The sequence below is a fragment of the Alosa pseudoharengus genome, unplaced genomic scaffold (genome assembly GCF_046254945.1).
Source record: "Alosa pseudoharengus isolate Yale_2024_CS ecotype anadromous, Long Island Sound unplaced genomic scaffold, YU_APseudo_1.1 YU_APseudo_1.1_scf_8, whole genome shotgun sequence".
NCBI classification, from domain to species: Eukaryota; Metazoa; Chordata; class Actinopteri; order Clupeiformes; family Clupeidae; genus Alosa; species Alosa pseudoharengus.
The window spans coordinates 10,949,735-10,974,449 of NW_027468870.1; the positions used below are offsets into that span (position 1 = coordinate 10,949,735).

General features: G+C 46.7%; 1 protein-coding gene across 1 annotated transcript; it reads right to left on the reverse strand.

Annotated features, from left to right (window-relative positions):
* Window positions 1-307: 307 nt before the first annotated feature.
* On the reverse strand, window positions 308-1,584 carry LOC143111829 (cornifelin homolog B-like). Its single transcript, XM_076274087.1, has 4 exons — window positions 1,498-1,584; window positions 1,216-1,330; window positions 622-779; window positions 308-451 (listed from the first exon to the last, which is right to left on the reverse strand). The coding sequence occupies exons 2-4, from the start codon at window positions 1,322-1,324 to the stop codon at window positions 326-328; spliced, it is 393 nt and encodes a 130-aa protein (XP_076130202.1). The 5' UTR covers window positions 1,325-1,330; window positions 1,498-1,584; the 3' UTR covers window positions 308-325.
* Window positions 1,585-24,715: the final 23,131 nt, after the last annotated feature.

The window sequence follows — 24,715 nt, forward strand, 5'->3', positions numbered from 1 at the left end:
ATTTTTAACTTCTGAACAGAAAACCATAACTGTGCTCAATTGAAAATCAAAATAAGCATCAATAACCCCTTTACTGTGCCGTCCTAAAGAATGGATAACAGATTTTAAAGCCTATTTTTACATATTTTTTTTTGAATTCTGAAAATAGAACACAACACTGCAAAGCATTACACCGTATTTTTCGATAAAGATACAAATAAGATATATTGATTTATTTAGACAATGTTGAGATAATACAAAATGAATTATTCAACGACTTAATAAATAAATATCTTACTACTTGTAAGACTACAATGCAGACTACAACGAGAGAGGGCAGGTGTGGTCATACTTTAGGCCGGGCACGGATGAGCGTGATGGGGATGGCTCTTCTCTTCATTTCTGTAGCCATTTGGCACCAGGAACATGGCGTGCAAAAGGTTGAAAACAAACAGTCTCGGCAGATGGTGTCCTGGAAACACAACATTTCATCTAGTTATTCACCTGTCATATGAGGAAACCAACAAGTACACAGGAGAGGACTAACATGTCTACCAGAAACATATTACACAACTTTTCCATTCAACTATGATACAATTACTAACTCCAATCATTCCATTTTAAAGAAGGGACTTTACTTACTTTAATGCCATAGCGATGACGCATGGAGACTCTCATAGCGAGACTGATCGGGTTAATTAAACCACCAAATATTTCCAACATAGGGAGACAAAGGCACTGCCCATAGTCTCGTGTGGTTATACAAGCGAAGCAAGGACAACACCAAAATGCAAAGCAACCTGTACAGAAGAAATACATTTACAGAGATTTCACATGAATATCTGTGGTATCACTTGCAATTGTGAACAAAGTAAGCATACACCTAGATTAGCTTTTTTAAACTAAATAACACAAACATAAGCATAATAAGACTATGTGATGGTCAGCAAACACTAAAACCTTCCTACATAGATTCATACCTGTAGACATATTTATTTTCAGCCTTAATACAATATGTACAAAGAAACAAACTGAACAAGTCGGCTTCTTTTTAAACGGAACCGCTTGTTTCCTTTGCATGCCATAAAGGCATGACTATTGCATATAGTTACAACTGGGTGATAAGCAGGATAACGGCCTTTAAGGTGTTTTGTTATACAGAATTAATGGACTTGGGCAGAGGCAGTAACACACACACACACACACACACACACACAATAATAAACACACACTTACATTGAGGCATATCCTCACAGCAGTCACAAATTCCTGTACTCCATTGGTGGTCAGTGACTTTTGACTCCATAACTGGAGCAGGCTGTTCAATGACTAGTTTTGATGACATTGTAGTCTACCAAATAATGTAGGGAAAAAAACATAACAATTCAGTAAAATGTTCATTCACATTGTTTCACTATTGCCCAATTCCCATACACATCAGCATCTTCTCTGTTGTTCATAATCACCTGCTACCTTTACATCATGCTACTGGTATCTGTTAGCTACTGCAGGTCTTACCTCTGTAATAGACAGTTGAAGTAGTTAGATGCTGAAGGACAGAGCAGTCGCAAACCCAATCTGAGGTCTCCAGAGTTTATATTCAAAGACAGGTCAAAGTCCATCTATGTACACTCCTTGTCCCTGAAAAGAACCACACCGACATGTTAAACCTGATTCACATAAAATGTCAGGTGATCTTAAAGGGAGGGGACTCTGGTCTGGTATCAGACCAGAGGGGGGGGGGGGGGGGTTGGGGGTTCTTGTATCGGTTGCCGTCGGTGGGGCGGTGTGGGTGGTGGGTGTTGGCGTCTTGTTTGTGCGATACACTACAGACTCTGTATATTTAACAATTATTTATTAAACACTACATTATAAATAAATAACCAGCTTCTCAAAATAACAGTTAACAAAGAACAAAGTAACAACACCAAACAAACTATACAACAGTATACAAATATTTCAAAATATTTGTGTAATTTGTGCAATTTTAACAAAGACTATTACAAACTATAGAACAAGTGCAAAAGAAAGTGCAAAACAACAAAATGTACTTATGGCAGAGCTGACAACTAGCATTGTTACAAGCCATCCTCCTTGGCTTTAAAAATATCATTTCAAGGGCCCTTTGGTAATTGCACTGTTTTACTATTGGACCATTAATGCTTATCTTCATGCCGGCTGTCAGATTGTTGACCTGCAGCCTGTTCCGCAAGTCTGTCCTGATCTATACACCGAGAGTGAATGAAGTTTAGATAATTTTATAGTTTTGTGTAATATGGATGGAATTTGAGCGCGGAGCGCTTTTTAATTTAGAGGCCGGAGTGGCCGCTCTGTTCCGCTCCCATACCGCTCACACCACGAGTCTGAGGCATGCCCACTAATAAAACCAAGACCGTTAAATTTCAAAGATATTGGCCATATAGCATAAGTTCGTTGATGGGGATGGAGTTAGCTAAATAATTTAGAAAGCATACGCGTAGGCACGGATGTGCCTGGACGGGCCTAGGCCCGTCTATTGTCGCGCAAGTCAACACTGTGCTGAGAGCAGGTGGCTGTTTACTCGGCCGCTTCTCCAGTCAAATTCGCGTTAGGTCAATTTAGCTCCCCGGTACCAAAGAACTAACAATATATTTCACTCAGAACATTTATTTTAAAAGACTGCAACACTGCAAACAAGTCTGGCAACGTTAACTAAAGAGATCAGTCGAGATTAATTGCCAAAAGAACGAAAATGACAAATCATGCAGTCAGCTAAATATTTTAAACTGATGAACCCAGCATCGGTGCGTCGCATAAATTAAAACACAAATTGAAGCAACAACTTGATCATTGGACAACCCTACCACTAAACCTTTCCAGAGGCCTGCAACGTTTATGACATAAAAAGTGGAATATGAACACATTTCATCACACCTGACAATTAAACGGAGCTGTGGCTGTTCGCGATTTGACTGATTCTTCAGAACGAGGAGCGAGGAGAGATATTTGCACCGCTCAGCTCCGCTCCCTAGCTCTGATTCGGAGGCATATTACATATCTAAAGATTATAAAATCTGATTATTTTTGGATTCATGACACGTTTCTTCTTATTTTTTAATGCGTTCTGCGGAGAAGGGAGATTGGCGTTGGTCACGGTTTGGAATGAAAGGGAGAAAACAGGACAAAGTAACACGTTTTTTTTTTTTTTTTGACGACGTAGTTAAGGCGGCAGGCTTGTTTTGCCAAGGCGGCCGCCTTGACTGCAAAGTGCTGCGGGAAACCCTGAGAGATCTGTCAAACAAAGAAATGTTCACCACTTTCACCACAATTTGAGCCTCAAAACATGTCTTTTGAGCTCTGAACATCTTCAGCTGGTGCTTCGCATCAAAGAGGCAGCGGTAAGAGATAAAAAATGAGAGGGGGAGACTACACTTGCGGGTGCAAGCTCTTGAGTTAGAGCAAGGGCCAACTTTACCATCTGAAAACCTCAAGCAAACTCCAGCATCTGCTACTGTGAGTCCCATCATCTTCCCCCATAAATGCAACATGAAATATGCCTAGCCCTGTCCCTCAGGGTAGTTATGTGTTAGGTTTGTGCCTAAATTTAGAGAAACAGAGGTACCATGTTGCCTTTGGCTAGCAGAAGGTACTGTGGCCATTATGGTTATGTAAACTTGTCAAAAAACAGTAGGTGTGTAACATTTCACTAGAGCACAGTTTAAACTAATAAGTGTTGAATAATACTGTTCTTGCTTCATATGATTCACTAGAGGAAGCTTCCTGTCAAAAGACTGCAAATTATAAACAAACAAAAAAACACAAAGAAAGAATGCCTCCCACCAAGTATTTCCAACAAGGAGAGACACCTAGATTACACTTATTACCTAGCTTGTTTTCACTCAATGAGTTCAAAAAATGTTGAAATATTGTATTTTTTCTAAATGAATAACCCCCGTTTCAACCCTCTTGGATTTGCTAAAATAATTTTTTGGCCTGGATTAAAATCTGGCATGGCAAAGTTTGGCTATTCATGTCAAGCACGTCAGATAGTGGGAATGCCAAAATCAAAACCATCCAGTGTTGTGCGTGAACGAGTTCAAAAGAACGCGAAAGAACTCGAACACGAAAGTTCCTCCCTCCTGTATTCTCGCTGGTGCCGCTTAAATCATGTATCACCAGACAAAAATGGTTTCGACATTGTGTGCGCAATGCATTGCAGGCAAAGTAGTGTCCGGCTGAGAATAGTCGAATAGCATACTGGCTTCCGCACAACGTTACCCGTGATGAATTGCAGTAGAGCGGGGTAGGCATAGCAACGCCGCGTAGCAGGCAACGACGCGCGGAGCGCGGAGGGCTGGATTTCATTGCACTAAGTATAGAACTGGTCTACCTTGTCTGTACTGCTGCAAGTTTCATCACCTGGTAAGAAACCCACAATTGCAGTGTTATAGTGATTTCTAGCTCGTAGTGTGAAAAAAAGTATTTATTTGAATATCTCACGAAAAAAGTAAAATGAACTGAACTTTGAACTAGTTCAGAATTAAAATTGTGAACTTTGAACGTGAACTGTTCACTTTGAGCATGTATGAACTGAACTTGAACTAGTTCAGAAAAGCTGTGAACTGGCACAACACTGAACCCATCACAACTTAAACCTATAACAGGAGCACCATTTCAACACACACATCCAGTTGGGGCACCAGTATTTTCACTATGATGTGTGGTGCCACATGTTATGCTGAGGCCATGCCTTTATGCATAGGAGGTTGTTGTTCAAGCACACACAATCTTATGTCTAAGATCTTCCCTCACATAATTACCTAATTGTCTCTACCATCCTGAAAGGCAAGGTGCGTTGGAGAGGATTTTCGCTAAAATCCATGCTCCGCACATATGGTCTTGTCACTGTTTGTGGTGTGTGGCACCCAGTGTTGGGTCAGATTACTTTGAAATGTAATCCATTACTGAGTGCAGACTACACACCAATTTCTGTAATCAGTAACGTAATCAATTGGATTACAAAAATAATGTAACGTAATCTGAATACTTTTGGATTACTTCAAAACAAAAAACTCAAAAATTAAATACATTGAATAAAAATGCTTTTGTGCTGATCTGCTGATGCTTTTTTTGCGATCCCTGGCGACTTCAACCACATAACACTGGATTCCACCTAGAGGGTGACAATTTTTCGGGACTCCCGCGGGTCACGGTATTCCCGCGGGTTTCCCGCAGTACGGGAGTAAATTTCACTGTTGGTAACGTGATTGGGACGGGACAGGAAATAATAAACGGGAGCTGGCGGGAAGCCAGAGATTATTAACTTAAAAAATGACGCTGCAATGCAGTGAGTGCGCCCAAAGACGTGAGGCATTTCGTTTTAGAAAAGAGAACCAATTACAACCCACAATACGTTTGTTGTTGATTGGTAGCCTATCAGAGCAAGACAAGCAGCTGCCCTGTTCACAATCAATCAGCTTCAGTGATAGGCCCTAAGGCAAAATGGATGCAAAGAAACAGTTACAGGCGAAAGTATCAGCAAAGGACAACTCTATTCAATTGCACGAGCTGTCCGGGAAAGCGATTCTCGTTGAGTTTAATGTGTCATGCAATGTTGGGGCATGACACCTTGACGATCGCATTCCTCAATATATTTATCGCATAACCCTGGCGGAACACAAAAAATTGTTTTGTTTACTCATAGCAACGTTGCTATGCTTCGCTGGTTTAACGTGATGAGAACGGTGCAAACTTAACTGATGGGATGAGATCTAACTATGAAATGATTTAAGCATAGCCTACAGCAAAGTACTGTAAAATATGTAATTTTAATATAGCCCAAAATGATCGGCTATTAAAGAAAAGTTAGACAAGGCTTTCTGCCCTACCAAAATGTATGGTCACTGCACGCTACTGTAGCCTAACAGTCGGATAACTTTAGACATCAACATAGGGAGCGGGACGGGATTCGGGAGTCTTTCTCTCGGGATTTTGCGGGACAGAATTTTTTTGGGGGGGCTGTCACGTGATCGGGATATGACGGGAGTATTTGTGCGGGCTCGGGATGGGACGGGAGTGAAAATTGCTTCCCGTGTCACCCTCTAATTCCACCCTCACTAATTTCTACCAGTTTGTTGATTGCCCAACTAGGAAAAACAGGACAATAGACCTCATGTATGCAAACATAACCCCCCCTCACAGCAGAGGACAGCTGAAGAAACTCCGCCCCAGGAAGGCAGCCGGGCCTGACAGACTGGTCAGGCTGCTTAGGGTCTGTGTTGCTGAACTGGGGGAGCCACTGAAGCACATCCTCAATCTGAGTCTCCGTCTCGGAAGAGTTCCAACACTGTGGAAGACATCATGTCTCATCCCCGTCCCCAAGAAGCCACACCCATGTGAGCTCAATGACTTCAGGCCAGGGGCGTTTCTAGACTTTCAGGACAACCTGGGCTTAGCCCGGCTGGACCGGATGTAAATGTAAAGATTAGCTGATTTTTGACAGTACATAAAAGGTGTTATTATAGTAGACAACAGACTACATTAGACTGCCCAAATTATTTATTATTGAATTACTAGGTACATACATGTTTAAGTGTGAGGTTGCATGTAATGTATCATTAAGCAAATGTTCTGCACCTCCTTCTGTTGATCTCCCTTCTTTCTCCATCACCTGACTGCTCTTTTGTTGTTTTATCTATGCCAGAGATCTACCAAAAAGACAGTAAAATGTTTGATGTTAAAATGGGATTGCACACACATACAGAGAGAGAGAGAGAGAGAGAGAGAGAGAGAGAGAGAAAACAGCTACCCTCTACAAAATCATGGAATCAGATCAGTGTGTGGCAAACCAACAAAAACATACTATACTACATTGCAGGATACAAAGAACTTTTGAGATTGCAATGTTCAGCTCTAATTACAAATGCTTTGCTTATGCATTTGCATTTCAGTGGACATTTAAACACATTCCCATGGAACATGTTTATTCCCATGAAACTTGTTTTTTTTAATGCTGTTTTATGTTTATGTCATCAGCTTTGTAATCACGTTGATGGTTAAATGGCTCATTACAGGGTGAATGAAAGCTGTCTCAGCCCCCTCTATATATTTAATGGTTTATAGTTTGTCACTGTTAAAACATCTCCCTTACGAAAAAATCCTACATTGCAGGCCTACTACAGTATCAAAACTGCAGTTTTCTGCTATATTGTAACATCCTCGTCTGCTCCTCAGAACATCAGTACAAATGTTCAACAACGGAGGGAAAGCATTTAGCCCTTCTGGCTAAATTTTGTTATTTAGAGCTGAGTGTAATACATCTCTCTCTCTCTCTCTCAAAACGAGCACTGAAATGTGTCATGCCAATTAACCTGACCAGATGCCTTGCAGTTGCCTAATGCTTGCTTAGCTACTAGCAGGGCTCAAAATTGCACCAGACAAATGCTGGTAAATATGGAAGTTGGTAGATTTCAGACAGAAAATACGGATTACCTATTGAATGGTGGGTGAATTTCGCCACTTCATTTGTCAGTGAAGATATTCAAGATAGTAAATGGTAGATATTCACATTTCAAAAAGTTACTTTTGACACCTGCTTAGTGTTTACTAATGATAGCTTGCTAGCCAGCTAGCGATAGGATAGGTAAACAACAACCATAGCTGGCCTTTATGGAGTTGGTCGGACAGGACTAAGCTTATATTTCAGTTTGAAACATGAATTCTTACCCTTTTCCTTTCGTTTGAAAAAGCCAAACAGTTTCAATTGTTTTTTGCTGGCCATGTCACGTCTGCTTTATCAACGTAGGCTACTGCAACCTATGACGCTGCACCACCCAGTGAGTTGACAGCAGTAACGTTAGTTGAGAGCACAGATCCACTGATCTCAGACCAGACCGCGAAGCGACCCTCTGCCGCTCTCCACCCACCCCCAGCCCACCCCCGCCAGTTCTGCTTCTCCTTGTCAGAATTTAGTGTTCGGGATTCCTTGTTCTAACAGGCCACGAGGGATAGAATGCCCAACGAAATAAAAAAGTTAAATAAAAAATGTTTGGCTACCCGGGCTGAGCTCAATTTACCCCGGGCTGAAGCCCCGGTAAAATTGGCTGGCGACGCCCCTGCTTCAGGCCGATTGCTCTAACATCACACGTGATGAAGACCATGGAGCGACTGGTTTTGGGGATACTCAGACCCCAGGTACACCATGCACTAGTCCCACTACAGTTTGCATACCAGGAGAAAGTGGGCGTGGACGATGCCATTACATATCTCCTACACAGGACACATTCTCACCTGGACAATGGGAAAAGTGCTGTGAGAATCATGTTCTTTGACTTCTCCAGTGCTTTTAACACCATCAAACCCCTCAGACTGGGTGACAAGCTCCTGCAGATGGGTGTGGATGCTAGCAGAGGCGTATCAAGCTTTTTAAAAGTGTGGGGGTTGTGGGATAGGGAAGTGAAACAATCCGGCCAAATTATAAATAACTCCCTACAGGGACGTTGTAAGTATTTTCTGTGAGGGGTGCGGACTATATTGGCATGTATCCGGGAGTTTCTCCCCCGAAACTTTTTTGAAATTCTGATTGCTAAATAAATACACCATTTTAATGCAGTTTGGCAGGGACAGAACAAGCAGCGCCCCTCATATGTGTGGCTCATGTGACATGTAGGCCTACATGATCTACCTGCTATCACTTCACTATTTGACACTACCCTACATGGAGACATATCTCATGTTATAAATGAAGAAATCATTTCAGAAATTATGTTTTGTGCATATGGTTAGCAGGCTACAATAAATTGCCTAACAGACAACAGCCTAATTTCGAGGTATCACTGGACTATTAATATAAACCTATGTATAAATGTAAAGGACACAGAATAATGACAGAACTGTAAGCTCAAATTCAAAAACGTTTTAAGTCTACCCAAACATATGCAAAGGGAATATAAATAAATTGTGTTGCATATAGCCAGCTTAATTAATGTCAGTTTAAAGATTATGATTAGCAGTTTCTATGCTGTTTTCAATAATAGTTACAGGAAGCCACGTTGTTGTTTAAACGAGTGTTGTAGCCCACGTTACCTTTCACTTGCTGCAGGGACGCACACATTGCATGAGCGCTCATACGCGTTCTTTGAGTTCTACATGCTGGAAATCCTAGTTCTCAGATGTAGAACTCAAATGTGTCTTGACGCCGCTGTTTGTAAAATCAAAATAAGATGTTCTAAATGGAACGCGATCGTATTCAAGACATTGAGATCTCTAGTACATGTAGAACGACACACATTGACAGTGAAATGCCGCCGACGTTTGTAAGATCAACAAGATCAAATAAGATGTTCTAAATGGAACGCGATGTAAGCTGTTCAGATCTTTTCCAAGCGCCTTGGAGACGTATATGTGCTGGCCTGGATGTCTATATAGTTGATGACACCAAATTAATAAGAAGGCTATTTCTAATTTGGGAAACTTTTAGCCTATCTTTCTTTCAGTCCGCTGTTCCATACCATTCAATCTTCCTGCAAATTATCAGACGTGAAGCACCAGGCATAACTTAATTTCGCGGCTACGTGGACCAGTAAGCTAATTGTTGAGGAGGCCCATATTTTGAGAAAAGCTGCAGATCATAGACAGAGAATAATGAGAACAGTAGCCAAGGGCCTTGGTGCGCTCACCCCCGCTTTCACTTTGACTCGTGCATTTCTACATTGTGACAAAAACTGTCAGAGAGACAGTGAATTTTGGTTTACTAATAATGTGGTAACAATTATCATTTCAATTCTACCTCATCCGATCACTGCAGACTTTATAATGCAGACTCAAGCAGCCTTGAAAGACGCACACTTTGAAATTGATCAGAGCAGCTCGGGTTATTCACTGACGCTAACTTGATGTGATTGGCTGGATGACCGTTCAATCAAATCAACAGACTTATTTGTGTCTCTCTGTGTGTGCGTTATCAGAGCCCACCCTTATTATGACCGCCGCGCAGCGATAAACAGGTTTAGTCAGAATTTTTCTTTTTTTTCTTTTTTTTTTTCTTTTTCGCATGTCCAAAATTCCGTCATTGATTCCCGGGACACTGAAAGACCGGGGTAGACGAAACTTGGTGGGCATGTAACCCCATATGGATAGCATGGAACCATCGTTTTTCATTTTGATCTGTAGCCCCCCCGCTGGACTGCACCCCCCGAAAGGAGGGTAGGGCAGACACAGTTTTCTATGAATATCTCGAGAACCGTAAGGTTTAGGAGGACAATTTTTTTTGTATGTTGATCTCAAGGGGCCATGTCAACCCATTCCATAACCACTAATTTCATGTATAGCGCCACCTAGTTAAACACAAAAAAGTAAAAATGAGGTGTTGTAATCGCAGGTATCTGTGACCTAACATAGTCAAAACTGCACGAAATTGGAAGTGTAGGATCATTATGACACCCTCTGAATGCACGCCAAGTTTCGTGTAATTCCGTTCATGGGGGGCCACACAATAAATTAATTTATGTTACTATACACCAACTGGCCTGTAGGTGGCCGGAGACAGTTTTCTGTGAATATCTCGAGAACCGTAGGGCCTAGAAGGTACACCTTTTTTTTGTATGTTGATCTCAAGGGACCATGTCAACCCATCCCATTACCACTTATTTCATGTATAGCGCCACCTAGTTAAAAATTAAAAAGCAAAAAATTAGGGGTTTTAATCACAATATCTCTGGCTGACATGGTCAAAACTGCACGAAATTGAAAGTGTAGGATCATTATGACACCCTCCGAATGCATGCCAAGTTTTGTGTACTTTCGTTTATGGGGGGCCTTACAATAAAATAATTTATGTGTACATTTAGTGACGTACACCAACAAGGATTCCCGGGACACTGAAAGACCGGGGTACACAAAACTTGGTGGGCATGTACCCCCACATGGATAGCATGGAACCGTCATTTTTCGTTTTGATCTGTAGCCCCCCCGCTGGACTGGACCCCCCGAAAGGAGGGTAGGCCAGACACAGTTCTCTGTGAATATCTTGAGAACTGTAGGGCCTAGGATGACCATTTTTTTCCGTATATTTGCCACCAGGGGTCATGTTAACCCATTTTCTGCAGCAAGCTCCTCTGGATGTTTTACCAGACTGTCGTTGCCAGCGTCCTCTTCTATGCTGTTAGCCTAGAAATCTAGACGCGCCCCTAGCGGCAGCAAATTACATTTGCTGCCAGGGCTAGTCAAGCAACTCTCCGTTGGCTTGTGAGCTCCAGAAATCGAAACTCAATCAGGCCAATGAAATCGTGTATAGAGTCGTTAGGTGGGCTTAACATAATGATTGATGGCAGAGTTGCAACGGTTTGGCTTGAATTCCCTGCTACTTGAAAACAAATGAGATGGATGTTGCTGTTGGCGAACAGTGTGACACGAGTTAAGCTTTTATTAAGTTGGCAAACGTTTGAACTAGCCAACTAGCTCCGCTGGTGGGAAACGCATGGGATTCATAGCGCTGCCGCTGTCCTATTGCGTGCAGAGGGAATTTGAAAGACAACTGATTATCCCGCCCCTCGGACTGAGCACTGCGAACGGTGAGTGCCCAGACCCTACTGGGGGGGGGGGGGGGGGGGGGGGTTCTTGTATCGGTGTAAACACTACATTATAAATAAATAACCAGCTTCTCAAAATAACAGTTAACAAAGAACAACGTAACAACACCAAACAAACTATACAGCAGTATACAAATATTTCAAAATATTTGTGTAATTTGTGCAATTTTAACAAAGACTATTACAAACTATAGAACAAGTGCAAAAGAAAGTGCAAAACAACAAAATGTGCAAATGTGATCAGTCACTACTTATGACAGAGCTGACAACTAGCATTGTTACAAGCCATCCTCCTTGGCTTCAAAAAGATCATTTCAAGGGCCCTTTGGTAATTGCACTGTTTTACTATTGGACCATTAATGCTCATCTTCATGCAGGCTGTCAGACTGTTGACCTGCAGCATGTTCCGCAAGTCTGTCCTGATCTATACACCGAGAGTGAATGAAGTTTAGATCATTTTATAGTTTTGTGTAATATGGATGGAATTTGAGCGCGGAGCGCTTTTTAATTTAGAGGCCGGAGTGGCCGCTCTGTTCCGCCCCCATACCGCTCACACCACGAGTCTGAGGCATGCCCACTAATAAAACCAAGACCGTTAAACTTCAAAGATATTGGCCATATAGCCTAAGTTCGTTGATGGGGATGGAGTTAGCTAAATAATTTAGAAAGCATACGCGTAGGCACGGATGGGCCTGGACGGGCCTAGGCCTGTCTATTGTCAGTCTTGTCAACACTGCTGAGAGCAGGTGGCTGTTTACTCGGCCGCTTCTCCAGTCAAATTCGCCTCAGGTCAATTTAGCTCCCCGGTACCAAAGAACTAAGAGCAACAGCAATATATTTCACTCAGGGGGTCGTTTCTAGAAAGCATCGTTTTTTAACTTGCGTCGCAACCTTGGTAGTACGCTCCATCGTTCTTGGATTTGGTGTTTCTAGAAAGGGTAGTTCGAACTCTCAATCGCAAACAAGGACGCAAAGTTTGGTCGTTTGAACTTGTGTCGTTCCTTGGTAGTTCCTTATGGTGTCCGGAGCACCTAACCAAAAATCACAACCGCCTAACCAAAATTTGCGAAGTGGATGTTTATCTCGTGACTCAATGATTGATCTATCCTGTAGCTTAATTTTGATTAAGACACTGACTCCCCTACTTGGCGCATTCTTGCTATTTATGTTAATTCAAGTATTGCCTTGCTTTTAGTATTATAATCTTCACAGACCCTGCATCAGCAGTGACAAATGGTGTAGTGGCTAAAGCAGATTACTTATTATCCCAACGTTGTAGGTTCGATTTTCTGATGTGAGATTTTCATCTTGCTTCTCGCTACCTGCATGTGAACTAGTGTGACACGTAGATTCAATTGTTTTTGACTGATGTATTGTACCTATGGTCTCTCGATGTAGAGTAACTATATACATAAATATGTATGGTCAAAACCTATTGTTGTGTCTCGTAGGCCTACTCTTACTCAGAGATGAAAAGAAGAGATAGGATCCCTGATAGCACAGGGGCGTTGAATCCACGTTGAATCAACCTCCGCCGCTTCAAACAAACGTGGATTCAACGCCCCTCAACGCCCCTTTGCTATCTGGGATACGAACTCCGGCCGAGCGCGCAGTGCACGAGACAGTTGATAACCTATGGGATACCCATATTTGTCCAGGCTATATATTTTTTCCAACACATACATATTTAACACAAATAATGACTCATATTGGTCTGCTTAAGTTAACTGTTTTATATGCTTGCAATAGGTTTAGGTTTTGGCTGATGCAATGACAATACCAGCATTGTCATTCGGTTTAGATTAGAAACATGTCGACATAGGCCGTGACAGAACATTTCTAGGCGGTGGGGTATTACACGTTGCCACTGTTTCCAGCAATGATATTGTAATGATCTGAGCCTAGCTGTTGATGACTGTGCTCCCATGATGCTGTTCGTTAGATGTGTTATGTTGAATGTTCATGTTAACCATACAAGTTACCAATGTTGTGCGTCCTGACTGTCGTGTTTATGTTTATAGTTGATTACAGTGTTCATAACCGGGTCTAACTAGTGTGTGTTTTAGATACAGCCTAAGATAGATGTTTAGTGCTGGAGCATAAGGGTCAGGTCTGGCCCGGAATTATGTGTTCGTGTGTTTTTGGTGCATAACCAATAAAGACCATTTTAAGACAACCTTGCAGAGTGTTACATTGGTGTCAGAAGTGGGATGCCGACCCCTACTGGACGGGAGGAGAAAGCTGCGACCGATACCCCGGCGATGATGAGTTTCCTGCCAAGACGGCTCTTCGACAGTGCGCTCGCCCATGGCCACCTGCTGGGCCCAGCAGACGGAGCCGGCCTGCAGCGTGACCGTAACGAAGAAACCCGCCCCCGGCCACAGGAGGAGACAAACCGGGCTAATGGCAGCATCCCGCCACTGGAACCCGCTCCACACGGGAGCGATGGAAATCGGCTGGTCCCCGGTGCGACGGCGGCAGAAGGGCGCTCCAACGCCAAATTGCCCCGCTACAATGGTGAAAGGCCGCTGGCGACATACCTGGTGCAGGTCCGGCTGGCAGCTGAGCTGAATGGCTGGTCGACGGAGAGAACGGGCATACAGGTGGCGTTGGCCCTGGAAGGAGAAGCGCTACAAGTATTAGAAGACCTGCCACCGGCAGAGCAAGCAACCTGGACTGCCATCGAGGCCGCTCTGCAACGACGATTCGGCCAGAGGATCGATCTTCACCAGCGATGCTCGAGAACAACTCGCATCCAGACGGCGGCACAAGGGCGAGAGACTGGGCAAGTTCGCGGCTGACCTGCAGCTGTATGCCCGGCGGGGCTACCCAACGTACAGCCAGAGTCTACATGAAGAAATGGCACTGGAAGCGTTTGTGCGAGGCATCCACCCGGAGCGGCTGAGAGAACATCTTCGCCTGAGCGCCCCCAGCTCGCTGGCCGTGGCGCTCGCGGAGGCCGAACGGGTGGAGAACATCTTCCACACAACGGAGTCGAGGCATTGCGTACGCCAGACATCGATGGAGGAAGACGGGGAGGAGTTGGAGACGACGCGACAGACCAGAGCACAGCCACCACAACGCCGCCCACGCGAGTGGAAGAGGCCGGCCAGCGGAGACGGATGCTACCGGTGTGGTGAACCGGGGCACATCGCGAGGTACTGTCCCGCCCCAGCACCCCTCACGCGCGCGCCCCAGTCAAACTAGAGGGGGGTGGCACGGCGGGAGGGATGCCACCTTCAAGTTTCACTACCTCCCTGGCTATGGACTGCATACGACTGGGCCGGCTCGGCCAAACAAGAGGACTCTATGTGGACTGTACGCTAGACGGGACTCAGTGTCGTGCCTTGATCGATACTGGCTCCACCATCTCGCTGGTGCGCCCCGGTCTCTTACCCGGCACGCTGGTAGCCAGACCCAGAGGCTGGGAAGAGACAAAAACACGCATCACAACAGTTACCGGAGAGCGAGCGGAACTGTTTGGACAAAAAGCGGTGTGCGTGTGCATCAACGGTGAGACGGCGAGCCGCCGGCTTTGGTTGGCTAGCATTCAGGATGATTGCATTCTCGGCCTGGACGTGCTAGAGAAATGGGGGGCTGTGGTGGACATTTCCCGGTCCACACTACACTTAGGGACGAGCAGCGTAGTGTTGCACACGGCGGGGAAGACAGAGCATGAAGTGCGGAGAGCTGGCGCGACGAAGAACTCTCCAACTCGCTCCACACGAGCCCGCAGGAAGCAAACTCGCAAAGAGTGCTCGCCATCCAAGACTCCGCCCCTCCCCATACAAGCCCGCGAAACTCAAGCCCGCAGAAACAACAGGTCTCATCCAGGTCCGCTTGCTGAGTCTCCGCCCCTCCCCACACAAGCCCGCGAAACTCAAGCCCGCGAAAACAACAGGTCTCGTCCAGGTCCGCTTGCTGAGTTCGCCACTGCTCAGCTCACGCCCACTAGAGAGGAGCCAGGAGCGCGGGTTGAGCAATCTCCACTCTCCACTCAGAGAGCGCGGCCCTCTGTAGAGACAAGGCAAGCCGTAAATGAACTCTGCACTCGTAGCTGTGAGGGGCTGAGTGAAGCACAGGGTAGCCAGGTGCGGAGACTACTAGCAGCGTACACCGACATCTTCGCTGCAAAAGATGAGGACTGCACCCGAACGAGCCTGGTCCAACACGATATCGACACCGGAAATGCTCGGCCCATCCGACTTCAGCCTCATCGCTTACCGTTCGCCAAACGACAAGCAGCTGAAGAAAAGATCAAGGAAATGGCCGCGGCAGGAGTGATAGAGCCAAGCAGTAGTCCCTGGGCTGCGCCGGCTGTACTCGTCCGGAAGAAGGACGGCTCGTGGCGGTTCTGTGTTGACTACAGGCGCCTCAACCAGGTAACCCGGAAAGACTCATACCCGCTCCCCCGCATTGACGATGCGCTGGACAGCATTGCCGGCTCCTGTTGGTTTAGCTCGCTGGACTTACGCAGTGGCTACTGGCAGATTGAGCTAGCCCCGGAAGCTCGGCCGAAGACAGCGTTTACCATCGGGCAAGGGCTGTGGCAGTTCCGGGTACTTCCGTTCGGCCTATGCAACGGGCCAGCGAATTTTGAGCGGCTGATGGAGCGTGTCCTGGCGGGCATTCCACGAACATGCTGCGTGGTTTACCTGGACGACATCCTGTGTCATGCAACGGACTTCACCGGTGCCATAGGACATCTGGAAAAGGTGTTCGACGCAATACGAGGTGCTGGGCTCAAACTGCACCCGAAAAAGTGCCACCTGTTCCGGAGGCAAACCGGGTTCCTGGGCCATGTCGTGGGGGCCGCCGGAGTGGCCACCGACCCAGCTAAGGTGGAGACGGTGAGGCGTTGGCCTGTTCCACGCGACGGTGCTGAGCTGCGGAGCTTCCTGGGCCTGGCGTCATATTACCGGCGTTTCATTCGGGACTTTGCTACAGTCGCCAGCCCGCTGCATCGATTGACGCACAAAGGCCAGCTCTTCGAGTGGACGCGAGAGTGCGACGCGGCATTCCGGCGGCTGCGGAGGGCGCTATGCGAGGCCCCAGTGCTCGCCTTCCCTGACCCTCGACTGCCGTTTATCCTGGACACCGACGCCAGCGACGTGGGTGTCGGCGCCGTCCTCTCACAAGCAGGCGGGCAGGGCGAGCAAGTGGTCGCATACTTCAGCCGCTCACTGGACCGAGCGGAGAAGAATTACTGCGTGACACGCAGGGAACTGTTGGCTGTGGTGGTGGCAGTGCGCCATTTCCGAACCTACCTCTACGGCAAACGGTTCCTGCTGAGAACGGACCACGCGTCACTCACCTGGCTGCTGAACTTCAAAGAACCGGAGGGCCAGCTGGCTCGCTGGCTGGAGGCGCTCCAGGACTACGACATGGAAATTCGACACCGGGCGGGTCGCCTTCACGGCAACGCGGACGCCCTGTCCAGGCGTCCGTGTGCAGCAGACCAGTGCCAACACTGCCACCGGAGGGAGGAGAGGAGTCTGGCCGCGGCTCAATCGGAGCCCGCTCGTCGGCTACAGGCTGCATCACCGCTGGCAGAGAGAGAGAGGGTCGCTGTTTTCAACGCTCACCAGCGTCGCGCCAACGAGAGGGTCAACGCTCGCCAACAGCACGTCAGCGAGAGACTCAACGCTCGCCAGCGCCGCGCCATCAAGAGAGCCAACGCTCGCCAGCTTCACGCCAGCGAGAGAGATAACGCACCGCAGCCCAACGCCACAACACAGCACTGCAGAGCGGCAGCTGAGGCCATGGACGCGCAGTCGCCGGTGGACGTGATGTCGAGGGAGGAGATCCGGAAGGCGCAATCGGAGGACGCCACGCTTGGCCGAGTGTGGTCATGGATCGAAGCCGGTCAGCGACCGCCATGGACTGACGTATCCGCACTCGATCCAGAGACCAAAGCGATTTATTCACAGTGGCCGGGAATAGTGGCACGTCAAGGACTGTTGTATAGACACTGGCGAGCCCCCGATCGACAATCTGACATTTTCCAGTTGCTGGTTCCTGCTGGATTACGAGCCCGTGTACTGGAACAGGTACATGGGGCTGTGGGGGCGGCTCATTTCGGCATCGCAAAAACTCTTCGTCGGCTGAGAGGCCACTTCTATTGGCCGGGATGCAGGCTGGACGTTGAACTGCATGTTCACTGCTGTGACGCCTGCACAGCGAAGAAGAGCCCCACGCGACGCTCGCACGCTCCGCTGCAGCAATACGCAGTCGGGGCTCCCATGGAGCGGGTAGCCGTCGATATCATGGGCCCACTGCCAGTCACAGAGCGGGGAAATCGCTACGTGCTCGTAGCTATGGACTATTTCACTAAGTGGCCGGAGGCGTATGCAGTGCCAGATCAGAGCGCCCACACGACAGCGGACAGACTGGTCACTGAGATGTTCTGCCGGTTCGGGGCACCGGAAGAGCTCCACAGCGACCAAGGGCGGAATTTCGAGGCGGAGGTGTTTGCTGAGGTTTGCCAGCGCATGGGCATCCGGAAAACGAGAACGACACCTCTGCATCCACAAAGCGACGGGCTGGTCGAACGGTTTAACCGGACGCTAGCAGTGCAGCTGGCCATATTGGCCGACCGCCGACAAAAGGACTGGGACTTACACTTGCCCTTAGTGCTCTGGGCATATCGCACAGCGGTGCAAGAGTCAACGAAATGCACACCGGCAGCTCTGATGTTCGGGCGAGAGCTACGCACGCCGGTGGACTTGGTGTTCGGTTCGCCTCCGGAAGCGGAGATTGGAGGTAAGCCAGGGCTGGAATACTACAAGCAGCTACGCGAGAGACTGAAGGGAGTACACGAGTTGGCCCGGCAGGCTATGAGTGAAGCTGGAATACGTCAAAAGCGAGCTTACGATACGCGCTGTCGCGGCCAGGAGTTCCAGACCGGCGATAAAGTGTGGGTGTACTGCCCGGAGAGAAAGAAAGGCATTTCCCCGAAACTCACTAGCCAGTGGGTCGGGCCGTGCGATGTCTTAGAGAAGCTGTCTGATGTGGTCTATCGTGTGAGACTGATTAAGCGTCGGAGAGTTGTGGCTCTCCACCGTGATCGACTGGCCCCGTATCGACCCCTGGCCTTAGCTGAGGGTCGTGGAGACTTTGACACTGACTCTGTGGAACTTGGTGACAATGGAGCTGTGGCTCTAACACCGATCACCGTGCAGCCTTCACCGGAAGTCACCGCCGCGACAGCGGGGCGCCCACAACGCCAGCGTCGCGTCCCAGCCAGGCTCATGGACTGACGTAGGGTAAGACTTGAGTCAAGGGGACATGGACTAAGTCTCGGGGGGCTGTGTAATGATCTGAGCCTAGCTGTTGATGACTGTGCTCCCATGATGCTGTTCGTTAGATGTGTTATGTTGAATGTTCATGTTAACCATACAAGTTACCAATGTTGTGCGTCCTGACTGTCGTGTTTATGTTTATAGTTGATTACAGTGTTCATAACCGGGTCTAACTAGTGTGTGTTTTAGATACAGCCTAAGATAGATGTTTAGTGCTGGAGCATAAGGGTCAGGTCTGGCCCGGAATTATGTGTTCGTGTGTTTTTGGTGCATAACCAATAAAGACCATTTTAAGACAACCTTGCAGAGTGTTACAATATGTATCGCTGCATCATCAACAACGTTGTTGGAACTATGGTGTTCGAATGTCGGAGGTAGCGAATTGCGACACAGGTACGATGCTTTCTGGAAACAGGTGTAACAGTGTCGTTGTTTGGTCGCAAGTTGCGTCGTACCATGGTGGTTGAGCAACGTCGTTGCTAACTTTTCTAGAAACGACCCCCAGAACATTTATTTTAAAAGACTGCAACACTGATACTGCAACAACAAACAAGCTTGGCAACGTTAAATAAAAGGGATCCGTCGCGGGATTAATTGCCAAAAGAACGAAAATGACAAATCACGCAGTCAGCTAAATATTTTAAACTGATGAACCCAGCATCGGTGCGTTCGCATAAATTAAAACACAAATTGAAGCAACAACTTGATCATTGGACAACCCTACCACTAAACCTTTCCATAGGCCTGCAACGTTTATGACATAAAAAGTGGAATATGAACGCATTTCATCACACCTGACAATTAAACGGAGCTGTGGCTGTTCGCGATTTGACTGATTCTTCAGAACGAGGAGCGAGGAGAGATATTTGCACCGCTCAGCTCCGCTCACTATCGGAGGCATATTACATATGTAAAGATTATTAAATCTGATTATTTTTAGATTCATGACACGTTTCTTCTTATTTTTTAATGCGTTCTGCGGAGAAGGGAGATTGGCGTTGGTCACGGTTTGGAATGAAAGGGAGAAAACAGGACAAAGTAAAGTAACACGTTTTTTTTTTTTTTGACGACGTAGTTAAGGCGGCAGGCTTGTTTTGCCAAGGCAGCCTCCTTGACTGCAAAGTGCTGCGGGAAACCCTGACTAAGAAGAGGCATGCTGAATGACTGGACAGACTGGTAAGGAAAGCTGGCTCTGTTGTGGGAGCTGAACTGGAGTGCACTTCAATATCAGACAAAAGGACCCTGAACAAACTGATCAACATTTTGGACAATGACTGTCATCCACTCCACAGCACTATCATAAAGCAGAAGAGCTTGAACCCAGGAGACTACAGTACGCTCACTGCCATGCACAACTGACAGACTGAGGAAGCCATTTGTCCCCAGGGCCATAACTCTTCAATGCTTCACTAAAGGAGAGATAGACTTCTCTGCATAGTCTATCTGCCCTCTTCTACACTTCCATGACCTCCTATAACAGCAAGGGCGTAGGTTTGGTATGAGCTTTGGTGGGGACACTACCCAGCCCCCCCCCCCCCCCCCAAAAAATAAATAAATAAATAAATAAATAAATAAAATAATAAATAAATAAATAATGTATGATGCGTCTCTGTCACTTCATAAATAAAATATTGATGTCATGAGCAGTGACATAGCACGACTCAAATCTCGAAGAAGACCAGTATTCACTAGGTCTAACTAGCCTATAACTAGCTAACACTAAAAAATCAATTAACCACCATGTCCTTATTCAAGAACCTGCTGCTGAGTGACCCTGCCACACACCCGCTGTCTGATAAGGGGAGCGGCTGGGTTGCTTTTTCTGTCATCTGACAAAGTAACAAATCGATTGCCATTATGAGTGAGAAAACGGTTGGAAACAATGTTTTGCATTCATGTTCTATCTCCACCACGTCAAGCCCATAGAAATGCATTTGTTTTCACTGACATCCTCGTGTTTTTGCCATTTTCATTCATTTCAGCAAATATTTATAGCAATGCTGGTTAAAAGCATACATTCCCTTTCCTTAGTAGTAACCATTGTCATAGTACACAAATGCCATCGCGATCTAGCTGGTATTTGGTCGATTCCAACGTCCATTTAATAGGCTATACACATATATCACTGTCAACTAAATGTGTACCAAAAAACGAAGTTTCTGGCATTTCCTTGAAATAGCGCATAATATTATGACTTAGGCCTACACTAGCTTCTGATGTCCTCCGCCTTTCTTTTCTTGCCCGACATCCTCGAATCCACAGCCAAGCAAAGATTGTAGAGCTAAGATCTTTGCAGCTAAGTGTGCCAAAAACTTTTAATCGACAGCATAGGCTACAGCGAGCTAAGTCAATCAAAAAACAAACCTGTCTCAAAGACGTATTTTGGGTGGCGGTACTGAAGTGGGAAATTATTTTAACCCTTTGCATGAGGCGCGTTTTTCCGTTTCGACCTAAATATTGGTGGGGACATTTCAGTCATTATTTGATATTGGTGTGGACACGTCCTTCGGACCCCACGCAAAACTACGCCCTTGTATAACAGTGTTGCGTACTGACTGTCCACTGTCCCACTGTGTTACTGCTTACACTGTCTACAGTGTTTACTGGCAGAATCAGAATCAGCTTTATTGGCCAGGTTTGCATAAACAAACAAGGAATTGCTCTCAAAGTACAACACACTTAACATATACGAATAATAATAAAAACCATAAAATAATAAAAACAGAACAGTAAGAATAGAATGAAGGGCAGTAGAATATGGCTATGTATAAGAATAAATAGACACTCTTTTCTCATTGGGTAACCATAAGTTTTGTGTCTGCCTGTCTCTACGGCTGGACTGTGGTCACTCTGCCTGTATTTGGTGAGGATCTGTCTCTGCTTTGTATCCCTGACAGTGTAGAGATACTCTGCCAATAGACTTACTTTTTCTGGCAAGCAGGGGTGGAGTGGGGCACTAAAATCCACCGGGAAAATTCTGATGGCCACGTAAACGCGCAATTTCCTCTTTCCAATCTCGCAAACTTCACTACAGTAAAGCTGCATTTACTAGCAGTTTCCCATAACAACCACCATGCACATAGTCGAGGTGAAGAGGGTCGACTTTGAACACAGTGAGCCATACAACTTGACAATTACACTGGGCCCTATGACATTCTAAAGCGATCACTCGTCAAAAGTTTATTCAAATTTAGTAGGATGTCCAGTTCACATTGGGAGGGGTTTTGTTATCAAGGGCTCTATCATGACATTCTAAAGCAGTGTTTCCCAAACTTTTTTTCTGGCGACCCACTTTTTAAAAATGACAGACCATCGCGACCCATTTCACTTCAAATCTACCCTGCAACCACCAATATTGTTTTAGGCCACAGGTTCTCCAACTTTTCTATGCCTCCGCCTCCCCCAACCATACATTGCTATAGGATCCCTGCTTTGAACACGGCTGTGTTGCATTTTGACCACCATCAGCGTGAAAAGTTGGAAATGACTACTGAAAAGATACTGTAGCGATCTCACCCTCAGACAAGATTCACTTTTGGCCAGGATGGCCATTTATTGGAACAGGAAGACTCAGACGTACACAGACATACAGATAGGGCAAAACAGGGGTAGTCTCAGCCGCACATGCTACACACAATAAGGGTTTACCACACACATCAACACGAGGATAAACACATGAGGTACAACTAAAGAGACTAACACGCTAACAAATACACAACATGGTAAACGTAACTACAACTATTATAATCGACATTACACCTTATAGCATTCACTCGCACTGCATTATGGGAGACACTCATTCAACGTTAGACATGAACATCCACCGACGCTACATAACCCCCTCCCGAGCCATTGTCGTCCCTGGCAATGACAGCTCAGCTCACCTCTCGCGGCTGCGTCGGTGTCAGTCCAGTGCTTAGTCCAAGTGACCGGAAAGCCTCCGGCTGCACGATAACCCCTCCCGACTGGAAGGGCTCTCGGCTGCCTCTGTCACGTCAGTTCTCCCCCGAACAAGCACCAGAACCGGCCAGACGTGGGTCGTGGTGTCGCTTGGGCCCTCGGTTTCCCTTCGTGCAGCTGCGCTACCTCAAACAGCAGCAAACAGTCCCACTGCAAGCCGAACCCCCGGATACACTGGAACCCCTGGACGTTCGGTAGCCCCCTCTGGCTACTGTGACAGCTCGTGGCCGTTGCCACCTGTCCACAGTGTGCTGATCTCCAGGCGGTCAGCTGTCCACGTCGAGGTCCCTCTTGTAGAACTTTTGTCGGCTGTCTCTCGAGCACAACGATGCTCCACTGTGGCGGGAAATGGAGACCCCGACCCTCTCAGCAGGCTCGGGACACACAGAAACTCACACAAAACATGAAAAACATTGCGCAGACTTGCGTCAACCGGAACGTGCGCACTTAAAATCTCAAACAGTCCACAAAACGATAGCTCCCAAGGCTCTACAGGTCGACGTTACCCTCTTGGTCACTAGCTGGAGCACCGCAAGCTCCCGAACTAGCAGCTATGACTCCATCACACTCTCGACCGGCAGCTGACGCTTTGGAAGTTCTTCGGTAGCTGGCGGTGTAAACCCGGCCGCTGTGGTCGTGTTCCAAGGTCGTCAGAGAGTTCGCGCTCTCTATGGATGAGATCCTCGGATGACGGCAGCATCGACATCGGCGTCGAGCCGGGAACTCCTCAGCCGGGGCCGCTTCCTCCAGCGCTGGCAGCTCTCGTCGGCTGTGCAGGGCTGGTCCCGCTGGTCACCAGCACAGGTCCCGCGCCGGGCCGGAAGGTCCTCCGTCCTCCGCAGTGGCGAGCTCAGCGTGCTGGCTAGTCCTTAAAGGAACACGCCACCCAAAATCAGTAGTGATATATGTTCTTACCGTAACTTTCACGAGTTGAGTCGTACCTCTCCCGCGTCGGTAGGTGCACTCAAACGCTCTGTCGCGCGGCGCGAATGTGTTAGCATGTTGCTATGCTAGCGGGCTCTGCCGTGGCCGTAGAGAGAGGCACATAGCAGTATTCAAACACCTCCACGTTTTACCTACTTAAATACAGTTGCACAAGTAGTTGATGAAAAATGTTAGGGCACACAACATGAAACGTGACGATTTTCCAAGCGAATAAACATGAGAACTACGATGTGTGGCGCAATAGCACTTGGGAGTACTTCGACCTAGCGTGGTAATATTATTAACACCTAATTGTAGATCCTATCCACCACAGAGTTTAGAATCCATGCTGGATCGACCCTCAGCCTCTCCCTCCCCTCTGAGCGAGAGAGGCACACACACTAGAGGTGGTGGCTGGTTGTTTTAATGTAGGCTATATGGGTGATGCAGCGCTGCTGACGTGAGGCTAGAAAGCCCTTGCCTGTTCTAGAAAGACTGATCTAATGCAGCAAATATATTAAAAGGCAAAAGTCGTACATTGGCTAGGCCTATCCCCAGAATATCAGCAGCAAACTCAGTCTCTGTCGCGCAAAACAGTCTCCAAATAAAACGCACATCCGCCTGTTGCCTATTCTGCCAGCTTGTGACAATATATCGTCCAAAATGCTTGATTGCATTGCATTCTCCACATTTTTAGCTACATTTTCATGTACCACATCAGCATTTTTGTTCAGTGAATCTTTTGTAAATTGCTTTACAATTACCGTCGGGCCCTTGTCAGCAGACTTCGGCTTGCCTCTTGCCATATTCACTCCTTGTCTTCCGATGTCATTTCTGAGTCATCTACAGATGTTCACCTCCCTAAATAGAACCAACTTCAACCTGTGTTATATCCTAGATGAGACTGCCTGGGTTATTTTGTTTAGATATTAGATGTCGTCATTCGTCAGCATAGTAAGCTGTTCCTGTATTTCTAAAAAAAAA

Bases quoted from the DNA above. Each gene is read 5' to 3' on its own strand.
- LOC143111829 (XM_076274087.1), bottom strand. From the start codon at position 1,324: ATGTCATCAAAACTAGTCATTGAACAGCCTGCTCCAGTTATGGAGTCA. The intron at 780-1,215 runs GTAAGTGTGTGT...TCTTCTGTACAG, and splicing joins CTGTGAGGATATGCCTCAAT to GTTGCTTTGCATTTTGGTGT. The intron at 452-621 runs GTAAGTAAAGTC...TTGTGTTTCCAG, and splicing joins GTCATCGCTATGGCATTAAA to GACACCATCTGCCGAGACTG.